The sequence below is a fragment of the Panthera onca genome, chromosome A2 (genome assembly GCF_046562875.1).
Source record: "Panthera onca isolate mPanOnc1 chromosome A2, mPanOnc1 haplotype 2, whole genome shotgun sequence".
NCBI classification, from domain to species: domain Eukaryota; kingdom Metazoa; phylum Chordata; class Mammalia; order Carnivora; family Felidae; genus Panthera; species Panthera onca.
This window is the reverse complement of record NC_138340.1, coordinates 822,673-850,036: the sequence shown is the minus strand read 5'-3', so window position 1 is coordinate 850,036 and position 27,364 is coordinate 822,673. Positions and strand designations below refer to the sequence as shown.

Sequence of the window (27,364 nt, the reverse complement as noted above, 5' to 3'; positions counted from 1 at the left end):
GTCTGTAAACCGGCCGTGGCGGCACCTCCTGAGGGCAGGGAGAAGACTCTGGCGGGGGCGGGCAGGTGCGGCCCCGCAGGGGCATTTTGAGGGCTTCTCTTCGCCTTTGAGCTGAGCCACCCTCCCTGCCGCAGATCGCGAGCGGGCTGTGGGCGGGGACGAGGGCTCTCCAGCCCCACACACTGTGGTGGCACCCCGTGCATTTTGGATCAATCCGTTCTTTTTACGTTTTAAAATGTTCATTGTGGTCTTTAGAATGCGAGAATAACGGCCTCCAAAGACCCCAGACCTGGTTCTGGGACCAGGGATCTGTCACTTCACGCAACAGAGGGGACCTTAGCAAGGCCTGAGGCGGGGGTGACCCTGGGTACCCGGCGTCCACACGAGGTCCTCATGAGAAGGGGACAGAGACGGGCGGACCCCACACTGCTGGCCATGAGAATGGAAGAGGGGCCTCTGGAAGCCGGGAAAGGTGGGAGACGGGGATCCTGGGGCCCAGAACTGTCAAAGACAATTTGTGAGCGGCTTTAAGCCCTAGGTGGGTGGTGATCTGTCACAGGGGCCCTTAGACACCCCCCACATCAGAACAGGGGAGGACTGACCCATTTGGTTCATAGCGGATCCCCAGGGCCAGCCTCCTCCAGACCCAGGAGCCCCTCCCCACTCCCACAGTAAGTGGGGGCCAGAGCAGGAAGCCCTGTGTGCAGGCGAACGGACTCCCCCTCCCGTTGGGGCTGCAAATAGGGCCTTCGCTGAGCGTCAGCCCCTTCTCACTGGGGAAGGAGCAGTCAAGAAAAGGGACAGGAAGGTCCAAATATCCAGGGCTGGAAAGGCCTGGCAGACACCTGGTGGCCGCCGTGGGACGCTGGCCAGAGCTCAGCCCTCCCCACCTCCTGGCTCAGGCTTCCCTCCTCCCTCACCTCCACCGTTGGTCCTTCAGCTCTAGGAGCCGGGGCCATCGTGCTGCCTCCCGCCCCGGCCACGGGACGGCCCCCACCCACCCGGATCCGTCCGAGCACCTTTCCCTTGGCATTCGGCGGGTGGCCGCTGAGCCCCGGGAGCCTGGGCCGGCAGCTCGCACCGGGTCCCCGGCTCCCCACTCGAGCAGGTGGGGCCTGGCTCCTGAGCCCTGGGAGGTGGGGAGGGCCGGCACAGGTCTCCCGCAGGGACGGGCTCCCCCTGGACACAGAAGGGACGCACAGCCGACAGCAAGGAGGGAATAAAAGCACACAACGTGGGTTTCTAATCCAAACGCACTTCTCTTTATTCAAACCAGGGTCAAACTGGTCGGTGGGGACGCCCTGAAACCACGTGCGCGGGAGAGCGGCTGACAAGGCCTCCTTGTCCTTGCTGCCGGGGCGGACGCGGGGCGGCGCCGGCAGAGGCTGGGCGGGCGCGGCCCCCACGGCGCACCTGCGGGCGCTGCCAGGCAGGTCAGTCGACAAAAGCAAGGAATAAACAAAAAACAAAACACGCTCAGTAGACTTTTTCTGTAAGCTCCCAGAGTTTCTGGACCAACAAGCCCCGACCCTCAAAGCCAGGAGTGAGGCACTGAAACGCCCCTCACTGCCACCAGTGCCGACGGAAACCCTGCTTTAAATTAAAAAATAAGCCAGTATACATCGTAGAAAATTTCTCTTAAAAATCTCACAATTTGTAAATGTATATTTTTTCTTTAACATAAAAGTTTACAATATACGGTAAAACAAAAGGCTCAGGAAAATAATTTCAAAAAAAAGGAAGAAAAAGAAACCTGAAGTTTTGAATTAAAGCTGAAGACATTTTTTTTAAACCCTGTTGTTGAACCAGTGACTTTTTTTTATTGTGCTGATGGGTTAGAGAAAGAAATATGTTTAAAAACTTCAGTCCAGACACCCACAGCCGCCTCCAAAAGCCTCTCGCCCCCCTCCCCCCAACGGTGAGCCGCTATTTTTCTGCCAAGTTTGTGATTGTCACGAGTTCACAAGTTTTAAATCCTGGGTCTCGGCCGCCCTGACGTCCACACGGCGCCGGCCAGCTAGCGTCGGTACGGGTGGAATCCTTGCACGTTGTGGTTCTGCCCTCGTCCAAAGCCACTTCCGCCGGCGGGGGGGCCCCCCGAGCCCGGCACTGAGGGGCCCCCATACGAGGGGGGCTGCTGGCTGGGATCTGAGAAGCCCTGTCCGAAGCCGGCCAAGTCCTGTCCGTAACCTGCAGGGAAGGAGCCCGGTGAGCTGCGGCGGGATGGCAGCGTTCGCCCTAACGGCCAGGGAGCGGTCCGTGCCCGCGGAGCCCACCCCGACCCCCCGCAGGGCGCTGACCACGGTCTCTGTGCAGAAGGAAAAGCAGCTCGGAGACCCGGAGGACCCCACAGCCTGTGCCATCCGACCTCGGCCTCGCCTCCCCACCCAGTCCCGAGGACCTGGGGTTGGGCCCTGGCCACTGGAGACCTTTGAGCTGGGAAATGTCAAGAGGACCCGGCCCGGCTCGGTAGACTGAGGGTTTCTAAAAAGTTTAATCTTCAGTGTGATGCACCCGGGTGGTGGGGGGGGCGGGGGGGGGGGCGGGGAGGGGTGCAGGCAGGGAGCTCAGGCACAATTCCCAGCAATTAAGAAATGCAAGCCTAGCCCAGGCCCCTCCCTCCAGGGTGACCCCCAGACCCGAGACAGTCCTCTCTGCAGAGCTGACCCCACCTGGGATCTTCCCTAAGACCGACGGGTGTGAGGAAAGACTGTGTGCCCAACCCAACGCCAGGCGTAAGTGACTCTGGGCACCGTGCCTACAGAGCCTGCCCCGGGCGGGCCAGGGCCCTCCTCCGAACAGGGCCTAGAGCCTGCAGCTGACCTCAGAATGCGTGGGAGGCACTCTGGAAAGGGGACCGGCACCAGCCTGCACACCTGGGATGAAGGCGTGCCCCAAGGCCCCCGGATCCCCAGTAGAGGGTGCACATGGGGCGCCGACGCCTGCTGCCCGCAGAGGCAGAGCTCTAGGGCCCACGGGGCTGTGGCCAGTTGAGATCCTCGCCCCGGCAAGGGCCCCGTCCCAGAGGGCACCGCCAGGTCCACCCCCGCCCAGGACGGCAGAGGAGGCCGTGCCCGCTGCCCGGTACAGGCAGAGTGGGGACCGTGGATGAGAAGGTGCCACCTACCTAGGCCACATCACTGCTCAGCCTGACCATAAGAGTGTAAACAAAGTATGGGCCCGAAGCCTGACGGGTCTTGAGAATAGGTAGCCAGGCCTGGCAAGAGACGAGACCAGGGTGACTACCCCAGGGCAGCCTCGGCAGAGGGGCGGGGCGGGGCCACGCTGGCGGTCAGCACACCCCCGCCCGGGGCTGCTCGTGCGCCAGACACGTGTTCTGCTGGGGTGGGGGGGGTGACAACCCACGCACTCAGGGACCGTGGCATGGCATGGTGCCAAGGGGCCAAGCTGCTGCGATGCCAGGCTACTGGGAGCGGCCGGCCGAGAACGGCAATCGAGGGCAAGAACAGCCTCACGCATAGACACTGAAGTCTTGGGCGAAACGCTGTGTGAACAACCACGTGGGAGTAGCAGAGCCCCAGGCGAGGAGACGTGGGCCGAAGCCATGGCTCCCACAGGAGCCCCAGGAGCCCCCGAAGCCCCAGAAGACAGGCAGCCCGCCTGCATGGCCCCGCAGGGGTGGTAGGAGGCCCCGGGATGGAGGCCTGCTCTACCCAGGACACGGGGCCCAACCCCGTCCTCACGAGCCCCTCCCACGCAGGCCACGGGCCACCACCTAGCAGACCCCAGGCTCAGAGGCACCTAGTCCATGACCAGCCCCTCCGGTGAAGCATGGTGACGCCCACGCCAGCGCCCACCACAGACCAGAGCCACGAGCCCACGTGGCCAACAGGTGCCCTCCCTGCACTCTGCACTTGGAAAATGAGACCACCAAGGAACGGTGCCTGCTGGGGGCGCCCCACCGAGCCCTCGCGCACCATCCTCCTGGGGGCCCGGTCACGGCCGCAGGCTCCCCAACCCACAGGCCCTGGGACGCCTGCCGCTCACGCGATGCGTTTCTCAGACAGCTCCCTAGCAAAACCCCAGGAAACCAAAATCCTCCTTTTCATTTTGCCGGACCCTCCCTGACAAGCCCCAGCAGAGCAGGCGGCCTCCGTCACAGGCGCTGGCAGGGAGGAAGGCGGGAGGGGGCGGGGCCAGATCCCCGGCCCCAGGCCTCGAACACAGGTCTCCAGCGCGGGCGAGAGTTACAGCCACTCACCGTACTGGCTGTAGGGGAAGTCTGGCTGGGCCGTCGGGGGCTTGCTCATGTCGGGGGCGGCCTGAGATGGAGGCGGTGGGAAGGCCAGAGGTGCTGCCCCTGGAGTAGCAGGTGGAGGAGGGACCCCAGGGGGGGCAAACTGATCCGGCGGTGGAGGCGGGGGCCCGTAGCCAAAGCCTGCGGGCAAACAGGAGAGGAAGACACACACACAGTGCACGACCGCGGCCCAGCCTACGGGAGCTGCCCGCGCCACTTCCCGCCGAGACGCACCAAGTGGCCAGGTCCTGGGGATGTGCCCCGGCTGGGAGAAGGCGGCATGCGGACCAGCGATGGTCTGGAAGGCTGGGGTGCCCGGGTGGGCCTGGGGCAGCCTGTCACCGCACCTCTGACAGCGAGTGTCAGACGGGAACTCCACAGGGAGTAACTGCACTGAAATACTCTTGAAAAAACCAAAACCAGTTGCCTAACAAAGCACAATCTGTGCTCTGAGAAGACAAAAAGAATCACAGTGAGCCTTTCACGAGGGCGGGGGTCACGCCTGTCCACACTCTGTCCTGGGGGGCTCCAGAAAACCGGTTTCTATCCACCTGTGTTCTTGTTAGAAATAAAAATCTGGGGCACCTAGGTGGCTCGGTCAGTTAAGCGTCCGACTTAGGCTCCGATTATGATCTCACGGTTCGTGAATTCAAGCCCCACATCGGGCTCTGTGCTGACAGCTCAGAGTCTAGAGCCTGCCTCGGATTCTGTGTCTCCCCTTCTCTCTGCCCCTCCCCTGCTGGCGCTGTCTCTCTCTCTCAAAGATAAATGAACATTAAAAAGAAAAAGAAAATCTGACGTGGTCCAGGCCACGGGCAGCCGTGGAGCCCGAAAAATGTGACTGACCCAAGCCTGTGGTGCATCCCAAAAGCAGAACACGCGTGGGCGCCCAAGGTCTTAACGGGAAGACCGGGGGACAGTCTGTGTGGGCCGCAGGGCAAGAGCAGCGGCCAGCCACACTCGATCAGGTGAGGGTCTCTTTCCTGCTGAAGACCCAGTCACCAGGAGTGGCCACACACTTTTCTTTTTTCCTTTAAATGCTTTTCCCCCCGAGAGAAAAAGAAGCGGGGAGACAGCACGCACGCACGAACAGGGGAGAGGGGCAGAGGGAATGAGAGTCACATGCTCAACCGACTGAGCCACCCAGGCACCCTGGCCGCACCCCTTCCTACCAGGGACGAGCACTGAACCTTGCAGGCCTGCCAGCCGCCAGCCACCCGGGCACAAGGCAGAACAGAGGAGGACTGAGACTCCAGTTTGTATGCCCTCTAGCCCTTCGCTGCTTTGTTACAAGTTACAAGGCCAGGTCCAAAGGCCCCGTGCTGCGACCACTCGCAGGGTCCGCCCCAGTGACGTGGCACACTTATCTTGGACGACACAGGTGTCATCCACACGACCCTCCGAGCAGAGGGGCGTGGACGTGCGGCACCCCAGCCCCCCTCCTGGGGCCCACAGGACTTACTGAACTGTGGAGGGGCACCGTAGCCCTGTGGGAAGCCCTGAGGAGGGGGGAAGCCTCCGGGAGGGGTGGACACAATGTAAGAGGTGAACGGTGGCGGCGGTGGGGGGGCTCCTCTTCCCGCAGGGGGCGGTCCATAGCCACCTGTAACACAGGACACAGAGGTGAGGGCGAGGGCGTGGCACACGAGGCTCCGGGACGCCCTGGCCCGCCGCGGGGCCGCCCCATTTCAGACCCTGTTCCTTCTCAGTTGCCCACGATGAGGACTTACCGATTGCCTGTCCGGCTGGTACCCACATTCCTAAACAGGAAAACAGAGAGGGTGGTTGGTGCCCGTCAGCTGAGCCCCGCTCCCCCGACAGCACTGGCTGTGCCGGTGAGAAGCCCTTCTGGAAAACGCACCCGAGGGGCCTGGCGTCCTGTTGCACTGTGGGCACCAGGGCGGGATGTCCCAGCCCCGAGGAAGGCGTCAGAGGAGCCCGTGGTAGACCAGGAGCACAGGCGTGGCCCCCAGAGCTTCTCCAGCACCTGGGTATGGGCAAAGAGCCGCCGCTCGCGTCCTGCTTCTATGGGATGGGGGCCGGGGTGGGGGAGGGGCTCCCAAGAGAAGCCTGTTGGGTCAGGTGGCCCCGGCCCGGCCACCAGCCGAGCTACTGGGCACGCGGGATAACTGGTTTTCTAGGGCTGTGTGTTCTTTTGCAATAAAGAATTTTTTAAAAGACGACTCCGTGAGCCCAAAGAGGGGGCGCCAGGTGCCTCTGGATGCAGACAGGCCCACCTGACCTCCTTCTGCCCCTCCTTGGACACTAAAGGGGGTAGAGGCTACCAGATCTTGTCCTGGAGCCCCTGGGCACCCCAATCCTTCTGCCAACCTGTCCTTAACCACTCTGCTGACCCATCACGAGGATCTGACAGCCCAAGGGGCAGGAGCAGACCAAGAGGGTGAAGGAAACAGGACTGTGGGGCAAAAGCCCCAGTCTCCCTAAGAGCATCTCATCTTATCTGGGCCCCTGAGAGGGCCAGGCCAGGCCCACTGGAGGGGGTGGTGGTGACAGTGACGGACTCTCAAATCCACCAGGTCCTTCTGCCCATCCCCCTACCCCCAAGGCACTGCCACAGACCCCGGGGACAGCAAAGGTGCCAGCACGAGGCATCGAACTGCTCCCTCAGGCCTGGGAGGCCCTCCTCCAGAGCACGGTACTTGGAGTAAAGATGCTCACTGCCCTCTGCCAACTACGGTCGAAACTCATCTGCCCAAACCACAGACGGGGACTCGGCTACAGCCCAGACACACCACCGTCCTCCACACGGACCAGGTGACAACCTGGAAGCTGGCCCCTTTCCCGTCTGCGTGCCGACCAGAAGGTGCCCCTCTAGGGGCGCGCGTGCTATGGGGGGACCAGCATGGAGCCCGCACGCCAACCTGCTGGGCAGGAGACCCTGGGGCCGGACGAGCAGGGAGTACCACCTGTGCCTTCGTGGACCCACCACCCCGCGGGCTTGGGACCCCGGCCCCCCGAGCAGAAATCCCTGAGGCGGCCACCCGGGGGCCCGGCCGGTTCTGGGTGCCGGAGCCTCACCTTGTGGGCCGTATCCTTGCTGCCACGTGGGTGGGGGCTGGCCTGCCCAGCCATTAGCAGCACTGGGCACGACCCGGCTGCCCCACTGGCTGGCACCTGGCTGTCCCGGCGCTTGGCTCTTGCTGTCGCGTGGCTCGGCCCGTTTAACTTCCACCTAGACAAATGGAGCTGTGGTTTAGGGAGATGCCGAGGGTCCCGGACCCCCTTCCCTTCAGACACACCCTTGATAACTTATGACTACACTTAGCATCTTATTACGACTTAAAACTAAAACTTAGCTATAAACCTTAGGCCAGTATTCTTTTTTTTAAAAATTAATTTTTTTTTTCTTTTCTTTTTTTTCTTTTTTTTTTTTTTTTGCTTAAAACATGTTTCTCAGGTACAACAGATGCAACGTAAGACGTGTTAAGCCCCACCCGCTGCGGGGCACCGAATGAAGGCCAAGAACCCTGAAGAGTTCTGGGTAACAAGGGGTCTTTCAGTGGAGGTAAAATGACAGCTTTCTCCTTCGGTGGCCTCCTCATCCCAGGGCCACAGAGATCAGGACCGCCCAAACAGTCACAGCCCTCTCCCCGGGCCTCCCAAGGGCCCCGGCGTGGCAGGAGCCCGCCGCTACGGAGCACGTCGGGGAGCAGCCGGGCCCACACGCACGAGGCCTCTCCGGAGCCCACCCGCCCTGCCCTGTGCCGGGAGCTCATACCTGAGAAACACAGTTGGTTTCCTTAGGTTTTTTATTTAAAATGTCTAATGGAAGATAAGGACTTACCTTCCCCAGGCTAACGCTTAAAGAATCTCAATTAACTCAAAATAATGTCAGAGGGAATGGATGTGATAAAGAGAATCTTACATTACATCTAACAAAAAAAGTAAACGAACATGCAATAAAATGGACATTTGAATCAGTAAGCAATCTTCATACTGTGTTAGGTCAGCAGCCCGGGACCCTTCCTCTGTCGGGTGTTGTCAGGAGCCACAGCAGTGGGGGGGGGGGGGGGGGGGGGGGGGGAGGGGGGACGGACGGGGACCCAGAGGTGCCCTACCTTAGTGTCCTACCTGCACTAGGCGCTGTGGCCACCACACAGCTCCCTCCCTTCCGCAGCCTCTGTCCCCCAATTATAGGGTTGCCTCGGCAGTTGAGAACCTTGAAATTTTTTTTTTTATGACAAGTTTTAATGAGAAGAGACAATAAATCCACTTGGAGTCCTCCTTGGAGTCTCATCGTCTGATGAGCTAATAAGCGTACGTATTCAGAGTTCCATCAGTGGCGCCCTAAGACCCCTTCCTGTCTAACACACAGGGAGTGGGACAGAGGCACAAAGACGCCACCTTCCTGGGGCCCCAAGGACACTCCACGGAGAGGAACAAAATCCCCGGTAGCTCAGGGCGACGTGACAGCGGGACCAAGGGACCCTCTCGAAGAACTCCAACTAACGAGTCTTCACGCACCCTCCTTAGGGGAATTTGGTTCCTGCTGACAAAGCGAAGCAGCCCTCGTAATTTTTGTTTAAAAACGTCTGCTGCCCTCCTGTGGGAACGTGGGTGCAGTCATTCACCCTATTGCTTCTAACTGGAGGGGGACCCCAGGCCTTTCTGGAGGGACCCCCCCCCGCTAAGGAGCCAGCCCGCCAGTGAAGGTCAGGCCGTGGGGACAGGGCGAGGCTGGGGGCTCCCGCCCGTGTGCACCTTACTGTACAAGTTGAGCCCCACACCGAGAAGCCACCTCAGTCTCCGCTCTGTGCTCCGTGCAGACCAGACTCAGACACCGATGCGTCCTACAAAACCGGGGCGGGGACGGCCGCCTGGAGACGGGAGCGGATCCGTGCGCTTATCGGCCTTTCTGCCCCTAGAGCGGGCCCAGGCTCCGTCCAAGTTTTAAACGTCACGGTACCTTAAAGTATCGAACGCGGACTCCTTTGCACGTGTGCTCGTATCTGGCATGCGTCCTTGAGATCTGCATGCAAATTCTGAACTAAAAGCTTCAATGGACGTCGGAGCGAGACTTGCGTGTGCTCGCTCGGGTTCAGACGGAATTAAGCCTGCGACAACACCCGCACTAGCCTCCTTTGGATGCACACAGCTGCGCACGCGGCCGTGCTTATCGACTTCCGGGGAGCGGGCTGTGGGGCTGGGGCGGGGGGGGGGGGGGTGGGCAGGAGGGGCAGGACCCTGTGGTGCCTCATTCCCCGCACGCTATCTTAACTGACAAAAACAGCCACGGTGCCGTCACCAGGCCCGGGCTTGGTGGCGGAGGGAACGAGGAAGTGCCGGCTTCGTGGCACCCACGTGGCCCGCCGGGCCGCACAGAGCAGGTTCTGAAAGGCCCGAGACGGGAGTCCTGCAAAGCCTCTGCTAACACTAAGGGACCCCATGCTGCAGAACTTCTACCAGCGATTTATCTGAGTGAGCCCCCCCCACCACAGCTCCGAGCCGCCCGCGTCCGCGGCAGCAACACAGTATGAAGACGGGACAACCAGAGGTCACTTGACTGCACGGAGGTAAGTACTACCGAGAGCATGTGCTTGGGGCCGGAGTTTCACAGTAAGTGACCCAATTAAAAAAAACCAATCCTTCAGGATGTTTACGTCTCTTTCGGTTTCACACGGAATCGGTTTTCAAGGGTTCGCCGCCCCCGTTACGGGGCGGCTGAGACAATCGGAATGCGGGACAGACATCTGAAGGAGTGGTCACTGAAACCAAGCCTGAGACAACCTGCGATTTCACTGGAGGCCAGCCCACGAGCCCCCCCCCCCCCCGACTGAGCCCCTCGGGCAGGATGGGCCCCCAGCTTTGGCAGACCCCCCCCCCCCGCCCCTCCCCATTGACTGACCCAGCCCCCTTTACCGTTAAGGAATCTGTGTTTCCAGTGAAATCCCTAAGTTGCCTAAGACTTGGTTTGGTCTTAAGGTAAAATAAAACTACAACTACACACTTTTTTGCCCATGATGTCGTGAAAATGCATGTTGACAGCCTGGTCCACTGATTGTTCGTCCTCGAAAGTAATAAATCCAAAACCTAGCCAACGACGAAGAGTGAATCAAGGTAGCAGGGCGTTGTGACACAAAACAGGGTGATGAACAGTATCAGGGCCGGGCCGAGGGGTCGCCCCAGGGTTTCAGGAAGCCGAGTGTGTGTGGCTGCGGTGACGCAGGCGGGGCTCCGTGTGGAAACACAGGGGGAGCCACCGGGGGGGGGGGGGGGGGGGCGCGGGCCGTCGCGGAGCGCGGCAGCCCGAGCGGGAAGACGGCGGGCACCGGGCTCCGCCGGGGCAGGGGAGCGGGCCGAGAGCTCCGCCTCCGCTGGGGGGTGCGTGTGCCGTGGGTGCACGTGTGCTTTTCTGAAACCCGGGATTCTCCCCCTCGGCTTGCAATTTGCTTTGCAACTAGTGCTGACAGCAGCCATATATCGTTCTAGCGCGTTAAACAGAAGTACGGTCTCTACACAGTTAGTGCCTCGCTAAGCTTATCCAACGCCGTTGGGTAAGCCCAAGGAGTCCTCTCGGAGTAACATACGTATGGATACAGGTGTCTATCTGTACGTATCTACTTAAGTAAAATACACAAAGATACAGGCCACAACGGGTTCCAGCAGGTCAAACTCTGCTGTCAGCAGCAAGAGCAAGAGGCACCGTGTCATCAAAGAGAATTTTCACGGGAAAGAAATTTAGCATTTCCCAAACACAAGAAGTGGCAGTATAAACGAAGTTTGGTTGGTCTGGGTGAGTGTGACCGCCCGGCTAACGTGGCACGTCTGGTCCTCGGTCGACTGCACTGTCTCCCCGGGGCCCGTCTGCTCTGAGCACAAAAGGACGCGTGCATGCGGCACAGAGCCGCCAGAAGACCCCAGAGAACAAAAGGCAGCTGGGGGGAAGGGCTGGCAGCCCGGACCGGGCGGGGCCGGGGCCGATGGGAAGAGCCGGGGTCGGGCCGGGGCGGGGCAAGTGCCGACCGCTGCCCAGGCCTGGGCTGAGGAGTCGAGTGGGCGGGGAGGGGGAGTTGGGGAGGAGCGGCCAATCCCAGGGCCCCTCAGGCTGATGGAGGCGGGACTCTGAGCTCTGAGGCAGCAGTGGCAGGAGCTGGACCAGGTGGGGCTGGAGGGGATGGGGGGAGGGGAGGGGGGGGGAAAGACAGCTCAGAAACTTGGATGAGGCCGGAAGAGAGGGACACCCAGGATTCGGGAGGCTTCTGTGTCTGCACACGCGTGTGCCCGAGCGTGACTATGCACACACTCACACGAGAATCTGCACACGGCGTGCGAGGAGGAGCGGAATCGCGGCAGCGGACGAAAGACAAACAGGGGGAGCGGGGAGCTGGAAGCTGGAGCGGGGAGACGCCGGAGAGGAAGGTGTGAGGCGAGCAGAGGCAGCGGCCGGGGCGGGGGGGGGGGGGTGGGCAAGGTCAGAGCCTTGCTGTCCCCGGTGAGAGACATGCAGAATCCCCCGGACGTGGACAGGGATAGTGTCTTAAATGAGCAGAGAGGGAGGAAGGAGGCAGAGCCTCGGAAAAGACCTAGGAAGAGGAGAAAGCGGGATGGGCTCTCTGGGGCGCCCCCGCCCAGCCCACTGGGGGCTCCTGCGGTCGCTCCCGCCCTGTGCTGCCCTGTGCTGGTCTGGGTGCTCGCAGGGACTCAGAGCCTGATGCGGAGGAGGGCAGCGTGAGCCTCCACGGGAACGTGGGTCCCAAGGCCAAGCCCGAAGCGCTCTCCCCACCACCTCCTCCTGCCTGCACCCCCAGCCCTCGGCAGCTCAGCGTGCTCCCTGGGCCCAGGGCCAGGCCTCAGGGGACCGACCAGGGGTAGGAATCTAAGAGCGGCCCTCAGGATTCCACGTCCTGAAGTTTCACAAGACCCGAGGCAAATAGTGGAACACAACACGGGTGATGAACAGCAGGTTTAAAAATCAACATTTTCCCAAAGTGCAGGAGTGTCTGCAACCACAGGGCTGGCGTGGTCCGTTATAGCGCAAGAGGCGGTGAGTCTTGGGTAAGGAGCCCGGGGCGGGGCGTCTAGGGACGCATCTGTCTGTCAAGAGGCGACATCACCACTGAGGAAGCGGACAGAAACACACTGAAACTTCGTTTACACCCCACTGGAGCAAAGCCCGTTCCCTCCTCTGACTGCGGGACTGGCCTGTACCTGTGTGATATAATTTAGCACCTGGAGAAGAGAAATCTAAAGAGATATCGTTAATCACAAACAATTCACAGAGAGAAAAGGAAAAACAACTTACTTAACGTTACTGTACTTTACTATGAGACACTTAAGTACGTCACTAAGCATGTATGTCTACGTTAAAATTAAGCTAAGACTTAACAGCTTAATCGACATGAAGTGAGGATACGTCACTTATCACGGAGGAAGAGAAGGAAGGAAGTTCAAATGGCAAACTATTCTCCAGCATGGCGGGCGCATGCTGCGGCGGCGCCGGCTCAGTGCGCTAGGGGGGCCTCCAACGGGGCTGGGGCGCGGGCTGCACGGCGCCCAGACTGGCAGGGCAGCTCACACAGCCGGTCCAAAAGCGGTGGATGAACCAAATCATACGGGCGGGCAGACAGCAGCAGCCACAAAAAAAAAAAAAAAGAAAAAAAGAAGAAAAAAGGGGGAAAAAAAAAAAGAAAGAAAAAAAAGGAAAAGGGGGGGGCACAGAAATTGGGTGCCCGCTGTCCCAGCCCCAGGAACCTCATGGGGATGCACTGAGGCAGCTCCTCACCCTCCTCCCGCTGCCCCAGTCTTAGGGGAACAGGAAACGAGAAAAACAAAAAAAAAAGCATGGGATGAGTAAAGTCAAGTCACGTTCAAGCCGAGCTGGGGCAGACCTAGCCTGACGCCATGGAATGAGGCCTGCCGGGACGGGACGGGGCGGGGGTGGCGGGGGACTCCGAGCAGGACGCGGCCCTGAGTGACGAGCGCACCGTTTGAAAAAAAGCACCGATCTTTCTGTACACATTTAAAAACAGAAACCGTGTTAAAATTCATGTCAAGTTGTAAAAACTTCAAAAGAACGAGCCAAAAAAACCCTAGGACGTCTGACCTTGGGAAGCAGACAGGCTGGGGCTGCACAGGAAGGGCCTATGTTTTAATCATGTCTCCAAATCATCCTCCTCTGAGGCAATGCTCGCTACCACCACCACCTAAGTGTGAGATAGTTTGCCATCTGAAGGGGAAGGTCAAGGACAAACTCCATCTCTTTTACCTCGAGGCCTCTGTTTCTCTGCGTCGTAGATCATGACCACTTCTGTGACCTGCAAGAGAGACGGTGTTCGAGAATCCGGGTGCCACGGGCGGCCACGAGCACACCTGGCTACCACACAACTCCCGAGGCAATGGCAGCTCGGGGCTGCGTGCGGACACTCCCCGGGGAAGTCCAGAGGCCCCGAGGCCGGCCTTGTGGGCTTTGACGCCCGAGACTCAGGGGACCCGAGACAGGGAAGCACAGGCCACCTCTGCCCCAAGTGCTCACGCAGAGCCACCGGGCCACCAGGGACCCGGCCCCGCACTCCAGCTGGGGGGGGGGGGGGGGGGGGGGTGAGGACCACAGCGCGCCTTTCCCTTCACAGACAAGCCCAAAGGCTCAGGCGCCAGGATGGAAGGGCCCGTGTCCCGGTCAGCTCAGCTCAGCCCTCCCTGACAGACGTCCCCCCGCCAGGACGGCATCTCTTCTCTCTCTGAGTGCACAACGCCACATGCTCTGGCGCCCTTCGTTCGGGGCCCGGGCCCTTGGCACACTCAGGTGCCCCCCGACAAACAGGCAGTAGGGAGGGCAAGGGGACTGCCCACCAACAGGGTGTGCGGCCCGTCGGGGTCCAGGGTGACCCCAGGCCTTGGCTTCGGGTGACTGGGACGCCCCTCCTCCTCCCCCCACGAGCCTGCATGCTGCCCGTCTCCTCTTCTGCCTGCCCTACTAGAACCGAGCACAAGTGATGCTAACCCCCCAGGAAGACTCTAATGGATTTCAGCCTCTTCCAGAACAGAACCGGCCTGGGGAGAAGGTCTGCTGTCACTGAGGAAAAACCGAGCAGGTGACAGGTTCAAGAATCTCTCACGACACCCGGCCAGGGGACGAGTGCCCGGCGGCCCACAGGACGCGCGAGCTGCCGGAGCAGGGCAGCACAGGGCCCGAGCCGGCGCCCTCCCAGATGGCAGGGTCTGCACGGCTGCTCTGAGGACCTGGGCTGGAACATTCCTCCCGCGACGAGACACGGAAGTCCGGCTCCCATCGCCAGACCGACCCCTGCTTCTCCCCGACACTATCCTAGCACTCTGCACTGTGGCACCTCCAGCTGACCGGAAGGGCCTTTCGGGAGGTCGGCCCGGCGAGCGACCGTGCGCCTGGAAAAGCCGCGCATCCCTCTCCTGGGCTCGGGCCCGCTCTGCGGAAGACACAGGCCCCGAGGAGACAGCGGCCAGGCCTAACCTGTGCGGACACTCGGCTCCACCACTCCCGCCCCGCCCCGCCGTGCTCCGGCCCAGAACAACTCACCACTCCGAATTTCTTGAAGTATTCCCTGAGCTCTGTCTCACCGCAATTGTGAGGGATCCCACCGACAAATATCTTATTTGATTTACTGTTATCGCTCCTGGGTCCTTTCTGCTGTTTCAAGAGGGAGAAAATGGTTAGTCCGTGCAGGGAACCCTCACAACCCTCTCTACAGTGCGTACGTGGGCTACACTCGGCGTTGGTTTCAGGAACCAGCGAAAAGCCAGACCCAAACAGTCCCAAACCCCACTAAATCCAAAGAGAATCACAACTGGCAAGCCACTGTAACTTTTCCCATTTTCCCAGGGAGTCCCAAGGTGACAGGGACCCGGCAGCACGGGCACCACTGCATTTCCAACGCGTGTGCACGGAGCGTGCGGTGGGTCCCGTGCGTGATTATTCCGAACGACAACGGCTGTAAAGCGTAAGGCTCCACGATCTGAAAAGTAAGGCCTCGGGAGGGCAAGGTGGCCGCGATGATGAAAACTAACAGCTTTCCGGGTTTTTAGTGGGCGACCGAAGAGGACCGTGGGAAGTTGCAGTAACTGAGAAGCCACCTGCCTCAACTGACTGCAGCGATCCCTCCCTCTCTGCAGACGGCCTCACGCCTGGGAGGGAAGCGCTGGACTCCAGGTGGGGGACCAGACCTCAGCCCCCACTCCTAGGGGGCTGCCTCCCCACCGCATTCCTCACACGCCCCTCATCCTCCCTGGCCACGGGGCCCCCAGACTGCGTCGTCCTAGCCGCTCTGGACAACACGACTGAACTCTGGGGGTGGGCGAGGTCTCACAGGTCCACACAGGGGTCAAATGCCACCAAGATGCGGTGACCCTCCATGACCGTTCCGTCTTAGTAAAGAGCACGAGTAACCAAACGGAACGTGAATGTGGCGGCCTCGGTTCCAGTCTGAAGAGAAGAGGTATGACAGCCACCTGTGGAAGAAGCCCAGAGCCACGAGCGCACCGTCTGGACACAGGTGGCCCTGGGCACCACGGCTGCCGCTTCAGCCGTGGGGGTGGGTGTTCTGCGGGAGGACGTGCTTACAGGAGCTGCACGCTCCAGAACTTAGGAGCAGGAGACACAGAGATGAGACAGAAACACGGGCAACTTTGGGAAAATCTTAACAACTGACGAAGCGAACAGATATATCTGACGTACTACTCTTCCGATCTTTCTGTAAAGTTCCTAGAGAGTTTCCCGATAGGGAATTGGAAAAATAAAAACTGTTTCAAGGGTCTGAAGCCCTTGTCTACAAGCAGCAGTTGGACTCTGCTAGAAATTCAGGTTCTCGGACCCTGGCCCAGACACGCTGCTCAGATATGTGCCCTCTGCCTCCGGCCCGGCTCTGGCCAGGCCTCTCTGCTAGTTTGGACAAAGGCTTCCTGGATGACAGTCTTCTGAGACCTGCTGGGTGGTGGAAGGGGAGCTACGGGGGACAGTGGACGGAGCACGGGTCTGCTCCAGTTGGCCGAGCACCAAGGGCCACACACCGCTCAGAGAATCCCCGAGGAGCCGCCACAGTGGTGGATCCTGACTCAGTTGTTCGAACAACCGGCGAGCAGGCTCTTGGATGCGGGCAAACGGCCCCTTGCCCCTGAGCCGCAGCACCTGGGCAGGCACGGCCAGCAAGCAGAGGGGGTGGGGGGCAGGTGCAGAGCCACCACCAGTGAGGAGAAAACGGACCGTTCCGGATCACAAACGGGTGCGAGCAGTCTTTTTCCTCCCGTTCAGACCGACCAGGAAGAGCACTTCTCTCGGCTATGATATGAACAACGTGCGCCATTGGATGGACCCGAGCAACCCTCGGCTGCTCAGATACCGAACTGGGCCTCTGTTGCTCTCGATCGTAAGGAGCAAAGACACCAGGTCAGAGGTGTGTATTTCCTTCCGACTGTGGCCACGAACGCACACGACACACCGAGAGGCCACCTCACCCAGCCCGGCCCCTTACCCATCCTTCCTTCGGCCGTGTCCTCTCCGGCTGCATCCCCCGAGGTGTGCATGGCTTTGGGTCGATCTGCAGAAGTTTCAAACGAGCCCATCGTGAGCACGAAGCTATTTCCTCCAGAAACGGGCCGGCACGGCCAGCAAGCACGTGCCCCCCGTCAATTCACCCCAAGTCCACGACCTACTCCGTCATACAGCCTCAGCCCGGAGCTGCAACCCCTTAAGTCAACCCCGCTAAAACACCCCTTGGCGTGAGCACCTCTCAAGCCCAGCGGCAGACGCAGCTGAAGGGGCCACGCGCAGCAGGGCCGGGGGGGGCGGTGCGGGTGGTAGACTCTGAGGAAGGACACTTACGTTTCGGCCGTCCAGTGTGTGTGGTCTGCTGGCCAGCACCGTCCCCACACAGTTTGGGTCTTTAAATTTGACAAACCCAAAGCCTCGAGACTGGTTGGTGGTTTTATCTTTCATGATCACACAGTCTACAACTTCTCCATATTGGGAAAAGTAGCTGCGTAGAGTCTCTGCTCGGAGATTGGGACAAAAACACAGACACACACACCAGAGCGTTAAGCACAGTATCACAGCAGGTGTGTAAGCACACACGCACACGTGCTCCTGGCCCTTCTGGCTGACCTGGGAAGTGCAACTAGCAACTTCTAAACTGGCACATCAGTGGACGGGGGTGGTTGAAGATGGAAAGGGCAGGAGGCCCCTGGGGAACGACTGGGGATCCTAGACACGGATGCACACGTCTCTGCGTGAATTAGCGAGGGTGCGACTGACAACGGCAGTGGCCAAAGGCAATCTGAAAAGTGAAGTGTGAGGGGAGCCAGGCGGCCACTGGGAACGTCGACTACCACAAGCTGCTTAGGGCCCTGCACGGGGCCTGAACTCAGCGACTGCGCCAGCAAGCCTGCAGACCTCCACACTCGTCTCCTGCCCTCCACGTCCCTCCCCTACCTCTGCCAGGACACCAGGACGACTCCCAGTCCAGCGCCCCTCCTCCCCAGAATCCAAGACAGTAAGCGAACCGAGAAGGAAAGAAACCCTTCCCCCTCAAAAGTAGTAGCTAGACACAAATTCACACGCGTTCACGACCAAGGGGAGGCACGGTGCCTGGCACACAGGCGGTCCCCACCACCTACCTTGGGTGGTGCTCCAGTCAAGACCGCCCACGAAGAGCTTCCTGCAATTCAACAAGAAAACGTTTAGGGTCAAGATAGTCCTTGCCTCAAACACGTCAGCCACCTGCCCCCTCCTCAGGTGGTAATCCACAAGAAGCTGGTGGAGACGTGCCGACGTGTGCCATGCGATCGTGGCAACGCCGTGTGCCCACCGTGGCCACCGCCTGGCCTTGCCAGCTGTAGACAGGAATGACGACATCGAGACCTACCAAGACGACGGGGAGCGAGGGTCACGACGCGTAAGCAAAGACGACACATCCAGAGGCATACACCGTCACTGACCAAACCAGTGAGAAAACGAGACCTTGCCAAATGCACCAACAGGAGCCCCCAAACTGCAGAGGATCCGGGGTGCGGTTACGGGGCACACTTCCCCACTGCTCTTGCAAATACTGTGGACTTAGAAGTCGAGGTCTGAAAGCACACTCAACAAACCAGAGCGGCAGTAGGGGTGGGGGCTCTAGGTTAAAGCCTCAGGTATTTTCCACATGGTCACGAGCAAGGACCCACAGATCACTCAGTACCGGAACCCTGGCCCATACTTCCCGCCCCAAGGCAGCCCAGGCTGGAACCTTCAAGAGGAATCGCACTATCACCTACCTGCCTCTTCTGCACACCACACCTCTAGCGGGGTCTAGAACGCCAACAGGCCACAGGGTGGTGTCCACCGTTCCCAATGCCCCCGGGCTGGCCAGGCCTGGAAAATGAGGCACTGGGGCACGTCCCAAGACAGGCCAGTGTGCTACAGCTACTCCAGCCCTTACTGGGGCAGAGCTCACACGTATCTCCAAGACCCACAGGCCCCTTCAGGCACCACTCGGGCCCCCCACGAACCCAGAGAGCGGGTTCGGCAGAGGAGGGGCTTCAACTGCAGCGGTGGCGGCTCTGTGCTGCTGGCGTCCCCCAGGAAAAGGGGGCATGACCACTGTCACCCTCAGAGCGGGACCTGGATGCCACCTGATTGGTCTTCAGATGCCAGCCAGTGGCCAAGGCTCAGTCCGCATCTGGGACGCGGGGCTCCGCAGTCCTGGCGTCTGCAGCTGAGCGCGACTTGAAGACAAATGCACTCCCGAGCAACCAAGAAGGGCTGCCAGACAGGGTGCCCCACCCTCCACCCCAGGACAAACCCCCGCGTGCCCGCCCTGGGCTCGTTCCTACCGTGGCCTGTTCTCTGAGAACAGGCAACTCGCGCACGGTGCGTGAGAAACCATTCCCACCACCAGACAGGTACCCAGTACCAGCCTCAAAATGCCCGCAAGCCGGCCGCCTCGGTCCAGGGAGGGGGGCACCGGGCAGGCACATCTGGCCGAGGCAGCTCCGTAAGGGGCAAGTTTCAGGGAACGTGCTGATCAAGCAGCTGAGGGAGGCTCCATTTAGGCCTCATTAACTTAAGCCCGTGTCTCCTAGTACCCTTCAGAGCCAGGCCAGGCTCCTTCCCACCTCCAAACGCTCCCGCTCCCGGGGGAGGGAGGCCTCCCCAGAGGCCCAGGGCGCTGCCCAGAGCAAGCCGGGACTCAGGACGGCCCGCCCTCGCAGGGCCCGGCGCCCAGCCGATGAGTGGCTGCAGGCCCCCAGGCCGGCTGGCACCCCGGAGGAGGAGCCGCCTCGGAGCCGCGTGCCGGCCCACCCCTTCCACACAGTAGCGAACAAGGGTTTGCTGTGAAAACGCAAATTCATGCAGGAAAAAGAGACCTCGAGCATTCTTCAACAAAACAAAACAAAACCTAACTTTCCGAGCCACGCACCAGCCTCTATCTAGCATGCCTCCGGCCAAAACGGCAAGGTCATAAGCAGGTATCCTTCCAAGCAACCCAATCCTTCACCACCAGCAGGCCTAGGAAGGAAGGAAGGAACTCGTCTGACCAGTCTTGGTTCCAGCCCTTATTTAAATTTCAAAATCAGACACGAAGGAGAAAAGACCAGAAATACCATCACCCACACAACTGACAACCTAGACTGCCCTGTGGACTGGATGGTAAAAAGGCATCAACGCTGTGCTCTTGTTTTGTTGTGCCGTGCTGATTTCAGAGAATATTCTTGTTCACAGAGGGACACAGGGCTCTGCTCACTCCCCAAGACTTCACAAAAGACGGACGCGGAGTACGGGAGGGGACGCACAAATGGGGCAAAACGTAAGCCTGGGGGGTCTGGCTGGGAAAGAGCATCTAGGGACCTTGGTGACCATTTTGCAATGTTCTGCAAGCTCAAGGTCTATAAAACCATAAGCTCCGAAAGATTTCCCTCACTGCGGAAACAACGGGACTCCAGATTTCCCGGCTGCAGGCTCTAGGGGACCTGCCCCGACAGGCACAGCTGGTCACTCGGGGAAGAGAGCTCCAGGCTTCAGCGCTAGCTGCTCTCTGGCTTTCTACTTCCTCTCCTCCTGCTCCGAGGGCATACTTTCCCTGGTCCGCAGACAGAAGGTGCCAACAGGTTCCGGAAGGTCCTGCGTAGGGCCCCTCCAGAGCCCCAGCACAAAGCCCCAACCTCTGAGCCTCAGAGACCACAGTGCGTTTAGCAGGCCCAGCCGGGCCCGGCCAGGCACGGCTCCACTGCTGCCCGGGCAGCAAAACCCTGACCGGTCAACACGGATGTGCACGCACGCCTGGCGCCGAGCGTGAGACCGTTCACCCCAGCAGCCATCCTGGGGCGGCCCAGACACGCTCACCTGGCAGCGTGCGGCTCTCAGGTGCCAATGGGTGCTCACACACGGGACCCTGCAGACTAAGCGGATGGCTGACTGTGTGGTTCCCCCTCCAGCCCTTCCCTGCTCTTAAGCGCACGAGAGTCATTACTCAGCAGAAGCTGAAAGTCAGGGGCCCCCCACAGTCCCTGAACCCCACAGACGGCCAAGGGGACCTCCTGGCTCTCCCAGGTGACCGAGAGTCATGTTCTTGAGGGGGAATGGGCAATACCATCACCCAGAGAGCCAGGGAGAGGCCGTCCAGGGCCTCCTGCTGACCTCCTCTCGGAAGGGGCTCTGCAAGGGTAACCCGGGCACCAGGCCCTGGTGGACTCTCCCCCTTGCCCACCCACTGAGACTGAACCCTGCTCTGGAGCACGGCCCCGCTCCAGCTCTGTGTACTTTAGGGCAGCCGCGTGCTGTTTCTGCCAGAAAGTAAACCTTCGGCAGCTTCCCCTGGCCCAGGCCAGCCACTGCAGGCTTCAGAAAGTGCCACCGTGCCTGGTGAGACAGCCACCAGTAAGGCAGCGGTGCGACAGAGCTTAGCTTAGCTCTGGAGGGCGAGAAGCGGAGGGCCCAGGACTGATCCTGGTTGTTTAGCAACAGCCCTTTCAACTTAAAGACACACAACCCAGAGCCCCTGCTCGCACTTTCCTGCTCCTCTGGTGTGGTCACACTGGGACCCTGTGTCCCTAAGTATGTCCTGTTTCCCCGTAGGGAGGGAAGCAGCCCGAGGAGGAACACACAGCACCGGCCCAGACGCCAGGGAGCCACCCCACTTCTGGCCCTCCCACTGCAACAGAAGAAAAGACCCGGAAGGCAACTGTTGGGGCTCAGCCCTTACCCCAGAACCTGCCTCTGCTGGCCCTGCCCTCAGCAGCTCAGGCTTCCCTCCTGCCAGCAAAGTGAGATCACCCCCCCCTCCCGACCACTGTGGGGGTTGAGTGACACATTCAGGAGAGAACCCCAGGACACCCCCAGTGCCTGGCATTAGCTCCCGATGCCTGCAGCCTTCCACTGTAAGCTCCTCCCCCCCCCCCACACACACCCTGGTACCCGGCAAGAGCCTCAAACAAGTGACCTCCTGCTGAAAACGCTACTCACAATTCTGACCGGGTGTGACACTGTGATGGAGACAGTCACCCTGTGACGACAGCACCACCTCATTGAGGGACAAAATGTACACATTTGGGCCTGGCCCCGATCCCTGCCATTCCCTACAAGGGCTCTCCTGGCTCACCAAGAGCACGGGACTCCCAGCTCTGGCTCGTCTTAGGGGTCCCTGGGCAAGTCCCCTGCCCTTCTAAACCTCGGTCTGCCCTGCAGAGAAAAGGGCTGGACCTGGGGGACAAAGTTCGGGCCCAGCTCCCAGCAGGTGCTCTAGGAAGGGTGTCACTGGTGAGGTACTCTGGGTGAGTTTCTGCTTGTGAGGAGGGCGCACCACCGGTCAAGGTGCTCGACCAGATGCGAACCTGAAAACAGGATGAAATCGACCAGAGAGGCTCTCCCAACACCACGACCCCCTCTACAGGCGTCAGACTAGTTCCCCCTACGGGAAACAAGAGCTAAACCAGGGGAACAAGCGGCAGGGACACACTGGGAACCAGGCTGAAAAGAGCAGACGTCAGACAAGTGTCTCACTTAGAGTGATCTTGCCCCCAGGTGACACTGCGCAATATCTGGGGACGTCTGAGATTATCACAAGCAGGGGTGCTCCTGGGACTGAGTGTGTGGGGGCCAGGGATGCTGCTCGCCCCCGCGGTGCCCAGGATGCCCCAAATGGCAGCAGTGCTGGGGAGAAACCCTGTCCCAGAACAGCTCCAAAATGCCAACGGGAGCATCTCTACCCTCCGCCCGTTCAGGTCTCACCGCCCCTACGTTGCAAGAAACGGCCCCCCCTCCCCAAGCATGACCTCTCTGACCAGACCATCAGGACTCTCCCCACCTCCCAGGCGCTAGTGAAAGCGGGTAGCTAACGAGTCCCTGCCCCTCAAGGCCCAGGCCTCTGGCCCCATCCTGCCAGCACTCAGAGGATCACTGGGCTGCTGGGGCAGCTGGGGTCACCCACTTTCTGTGCTTCTGGCTCCAGCGGCCTCGGCCTCCCGCTGCCTGCCCGCACCGCCTCTCAAAGTGACCCGGACGCCACTTTGCCTTCTCTCCCTGGAGTCAGTTCTCCCCCACGGACTCTCCCCTTGAGAGTGTCCAGTTGGCCCCGTCCTACTAGTAAGACACGTGCCACGTGAAATCCTCCCCCGACCTCTCTCCAGTTCCACCACACGAGCGGGCTCTGTCCTAACAGGAACCGGCCCCTGCCGAGCGCTCACGAGCACCCACAAGATCCCAGGCGCCTTCGGGGTCCCTGAAGCCTTGTGCCCACACCGGTTCCAGAGTCAGAATCGCGAGAGACCCTCCACGAAACCGACTTCCTGAGGTTACGGCAGGGGAACGAGGGCTCAGTGCCGACCCCGGCAAGGTGAGCGTCCGTCCCCGGGTCCCTGGCTCAGAAGGGAGGCTATCAGCCCGTCACACATCTGCCCCATGTGGCCACACGTGACGCTGCTGCTCCTATCGCCCCTCTGCCCTCGACACCCGGCCCTCCCTCTGCTCTGGCTGATTGGGACAGTCGGGACCCCGGTTCCCACCAGCCTCCTCTCTCCCCACAGCCTTCGCTTCAGAGGAACCTGAGCCAGCTCAGGTACGGTCACCACCTGGTGGGGCTCCCTTTCGTCGAAGACTCAAACTCACGAGTACATTCGTACGCTGGTGGGCGCCCCGCACACGGGGCTCCTGCTAGCAAAGGGGGAGCAAGCCCTTCCCACCTATCAAGAGCTCCCTCGGTACGAGGCTGGCCAAAGACCAGAGCAGAGGAAACCGGACATGAAGACGCAGCTCACAGGGCGTCACTCAGACCTGTCACGTCCCGGTCACGTCTGCCATCACCATCACCTGGCTCTGGGCACAACAGGAGCTCCTGCGTGGGAACCGCCCCAAAGCAGGCAGGTGCGGTCCCCTCACGGGAAACAGCATCAGGGCTCGTCAGGGGGCCCAAGGGACACCCACCCCCCCCCCCGCCCCGGGATGTGATGGCAAGGAGACCAAAGCGGACCCCGAAACCCCACTGGACGGAGTGGAGACAAGCATACTCTGGGAAAAGAGACCGATCGATACTTCCTGGCGACAGATTTCTACTTGCAAAACACGAAGAGATTTCGGGGACCCCTGTCTTGACGACTTTCAAAGGTGGGCGATCGGGGTGGGTTTTCGAGGGGAGAGGGGAAGGGAACCAGGCCCCCTGGCCCCCGGCCCCACCGCCAGCTCCACGGCCTCGGCAGACCCAGGCTCGGGCCCTGGCAGCGCACCCGAGGGCGGGTCTCGGGGTCTCCAGGCTCCCTTCCCTCCTAACCGCTGCTGGCCCTGGTGAGGGACCCCGCACTTCGGGCAGCGCTCCGGAAGGCCACGGCCATGGGGAGGTGACGGGTGCACACTCTCTTCCGTCAGACTCTGCCCCGTCTCTGGAGCACGGTGTCCCTGTTCCCTGGTTTCCAGTCAGACACGCTGCGACCCCCCCCCCCACCACCTACGTGACCCGAAGAACACAGGTGTCCAGGCCCCCCCGCCGCCCCTGACAAGCTCAGCGGGGAGCTAAGGGTCTCCCTCCTGGGCCGCTGCGGTGCGCCCTTTTCGGGGGGGGGGGGGGGGGCACAACATGCCTGTCACGTCCGCCCGTGTGGTAACCTGGACCTGGAGGCCGCACAAGGACTTACCGAACCCAGCGCTTGACCACCAACCCGCGCCTCTTCAAAGCTCCGGGCGTGGGGACACGCGCACCCGCCCCGGGGCCGCCGCAGAAACGTAACCGAAAAACCACGCCGGCCGCGCAGGAGCCAGTGTCTGCAAAGAAAACTAGTCCGAGCCCCGAACTAGGGCACAAATGGATTTCCGAGCCCCTCGGGGATCTCGGGCTCCGCTCCGGGCCGCGTGAGCATCACACGGGCTGTAATTGCGACACCAACTCCCCACCAGTAGCTGCTCGAGCAGAGGCCCCGGGAAGCGGGCCTCTGCTGTCCACCACCCGGCACGGCTGTCGCGGGGCGCGAGCCGCAAGGGGCTCCAGCTGCAGACCCCTCAGAGGGCGCGGGCGCTCGGAGACGGACACGCTGCCGAGGGCTCCGGCCCCAACCGCCCCCCCCCCCCCCGTGACCTTCGCCCCCGAGCCCTCGGTCTGCGAACCTTCCGCGTTCTTAGCACTTCGGGAAGGGGCCAAGAGCGGAAACGCGGCGAGCCGCCACCCCGAGGCCCGGCTGGAACAAGTTCTGCGCGGCGGCACAACTGGCACTCGGGGCCGGGCCCGCCACGTGCGCCGACCCGCCAAGTTGGTGCGCGGGCTGGGGGCGGGGGAGCCCCGGGCGCCCCAGAACCCTCCCGTTTCCGCTCGGGCTCCGCCACCGGGAAGTGCAAGCGAGGCGGAAGACAAGGCGCCCCAGACCCCTCCGGAGCTCCCGCTGCGGGTCCCGCTCAGCCAGGAAGCGGCGGGGTCCCTGCGGGCGCTCCCAGAGCCCCGTTCCGGGTCCCCCAGCAAAAAATCCAGGCGCGGGGGGCGAACGAGACGACCCAGATCCCCAGTTTCCCGCGTCCGATCCCCCAGCGGGAAAGTCGGGCGCGGCGGCGGCGGCGGGGACGTCCTGACACCCCCCCCCCCCCACCCGCCGGGAGCTCCCGTTCCGAGTCCACCTCAGGCAGGAAGCAGCGGGGTCCCCCCCGACCCTCCCAGGGGCGCCCTGGCCAGGAAGCGGCGGGACGCCGGACTCCCAGGATCCCGCTCGCCAACCCCCCCCCCCCCCCGCCGCGTCCCGGGTGCGCGGACCCCCAGGCCACCGGGCCCCAGCGCGGCCCGGCGGCGTGACCTTGACGGGGGCCGGGGCGGCGTCTGGGCGGCGACGGCGCAGGCCGGCGCGTCCTCACCCGATCTCGTCAGCGCCCGAGTTGTTCATGGCGGCGGCGCTCGGCGTCCCGGGCCCCCTGGCTCGCTCCCGCCTCCGGAAGGTCACCGGCCCCGGCGCCCTCCCCACAGCCGCGGCCCGGATCTGCGCAACGGCGGCGGCCGCGCTGCCTCCTCCCCTCAGCGCCAACGGTCACCGCGCGCCACCGCGCCCGCGCCGCCGCCCTGCGCACGCCCGGGCGCGCTCCCGCACGGGGCCTCCGGGGGCGGGGCCAGGGGTGCGCCCGCCTAAGTGCGTGCGTTCCTGCGTGCGTGCCTTGCGTGCGGTAGCCACCACCGCGCGGCGGCCTCGGTCCTCCTCGGCTCTCGGCGTCGCCGCAGGGTGTTCTGGGAAGTGGAGTCCCCCCTGCGCCGGCGTCGTCCCCACCCCGCGGAGCGGGGCTCGCGGGCCGAGCCGCGTGCGTGCTGCGTGCTGCGTGCGTGCGCGTTCGCGCTTAGGCGCTCCGAGCTAGGCACCGCGGGGCGCAGGCGCGGCTTGGCTTCCTTGTTTGAGTTCGGGTCGGAAGTGGCGCGCGGGGTCAACAGTGGGCAAAGGCCACGCCCGGCGCGGGGTCACGCCGGGTGGAGGCGCCCCTCCCCACGCCTGCACCTCCGCTACTTCCCGGAACTCGTCTCCCGGGAGGGGATGGCGGCTGCAGCGGCGGCTGACGGCGAGACCGCGGTGACGGTGGGTGGGAGGGCCCGCCGGGCCCCGTCCGCAGATGGAACCGCGGGTGGACGCCGGGCACGCCCGTGAGCGCCCCGCAGGACGGCCCTGCAGCCCGGGGCTGGGCGCCCGGCGCGCGACCACGGGCGCTGGGGACAGTCGGGTCGTTCGGGTGACCTGTGCCGCGGGACTCCGCTTACTCCCCGCCTGCCAGAAGTTCCCTTACTCGTCGTCGTAAAATTAAGTGAATGGAAGGAGTGAAGGAACTAGGTCGCAGGCAAACGGTACAAAACAAAACGTTTAAAATACAACTTCATCTCGCCCACTTTATAGTTTGCGAGGCATGTGGGCATCGGTGTCAATTCCAGTAGTCACCTGCTTGGAGTAGCTCAGTCCCCATTTGCAGATGGGAGAGGGAGGCCAGCAGGAGAGAAATGAGTGCGTGGTCCCAGGTAGCATCAGGCAGGCGTTGTGTCCCCCACCTGGGAACCGTCCTCGTGCGCGGTTTTTGTTTTGCTTTGCTTTGCTTTGCTTTTTTGCAGGTCGAAAGAAATCAGTAGCACTTGGCAGGGACCGGTAGCCCATTGTGGGGTCCCTGGGGAGTTGGACGGACATATCCAAGACATGTGGACATGAGTGCACTGGGGACAGGTGACGGGGAAGCAAACATGAGAGGCAGGGTGGCCTTGTCCGTCCAATGGGGCCAGCTCCACAACCCCACTTTGAGGAATTTATCCCCCCAATGTTGGCCCCACTGTGTGCACAGAGATGTCCCAGGAAGCTAACAGTCCGCTATTAAAATCAGAAAACTTGGAGGAAAAAAAAAAAACCCCACATGTCCATCTACTGGTGTCTGGATAAATAAACCATGAAGGGCATGAATGAAATACACAGGAAGTGGTTAATGAAGGAAGCCAGACACAAACTTTTGAAAATAATATATTTTTAAAAATACAGACACTGGGGTGCCCAACTGGCTCAGTTGGTAGAACATGGGACCCTTGAACTCAGATTTGAGAGTTCAAGCCCCACATTAGGTTTGGACCCTAATTAAAAACTACAACAAAAACATTAAAAGTACAGTCACCAACCAGGAATAAAATAACTAAGACCCATGTATCTGCCACTGGAACAAAT

General features: G+C 61.4%; 1 protein-coding gene across 5 annotated transcripts; it reads right to left on the bottom strand.

Moving 5' to 3' along the window:
* Positions 1 to 1,239: 1,239 nt before the first annotated feature.
* DAZAP1 (DAZ associated protein 1) lies at positions 1,240 to 25,904 on the bottom strand. Of its 5 annotated transcripts, XM_081791108.1 has the most exons (14): positions 25,545 to 25,806; positions 24,347 to 24,473; positions 18,012 to 18,076; positions 17,861 to 17,901; positions 17,070 to 17,236; positions 16,720 to 16,785; positions 14,772 to 14,882; positions 13,485 to 13,533; positions 10,227 to 10,309; positions 7,298 to 7,451; positions 5,989 to 6,018; positions 5,721 to 5,861; positions 4,223 to 4,399; positions 1,240 to 2,190 (listed from the first exon to the last, which is right to left on the bottom strand). In XM_081791108.1, exons 1-14 carry the CDS (start codon positions 25,571 to 25,573, stop codon positions 2,018 to 2,020), a joined length of 1,413 nt encoding a protein of 470 aa, XP_081647234.1. In that variant the 5' UTR covers positions 25,574 to 25,806; the 3' UTR covers positions 1,240 to 2,017. The 5 variants fall into 5 exon arrangements, with proteins under 5 accessions (XP_081647234.1, XP_078299850.1, XP_078299848.1 ...); XM_078443723.2 differs by lacking the exons at positions 18,012 to 18,076; positions 24,347 to 24,473 and adding an exon at positions 3,128 to 3,217 and having other exon boundaries at positions 2,089 to 2,190; positions 25,545 to 25,803; XM_078443724.1 differs by lacking the exons at positions 18,012 to 18,076; positions 24,347 to 24,473; positions 25,545 to 25,806 and adding an exon at positions 25,838 to 25,904.
* Between the last annotated feature and the right edge of the window lie 1,460 nt (positions 25,905 to 27,364).

Bases quoted from the DNA above. Each gene is read 5' to 3' on its own strand.
- DAZAP1 (XM_081791108.1), bottom strand. From the start codon at position 25,573: ATGAACAACTCGGGCGCTGACGAGATCGG. The intron at 6,019-7,297 runs GTGAGGCTCCGG...TTTCCTGTTTAG, and splicing joins GCAAGGATACGGCCCACAAG to GAATGTGGGTACCAGCCGGA. The intron at 2,191-4,222 runs GTGAGTGGCTGT...CCTTCCCTGCAG, and splicing joins CTTCCCCTACAGCCAGTACG to GTTACGGACAGGACTTGGCC.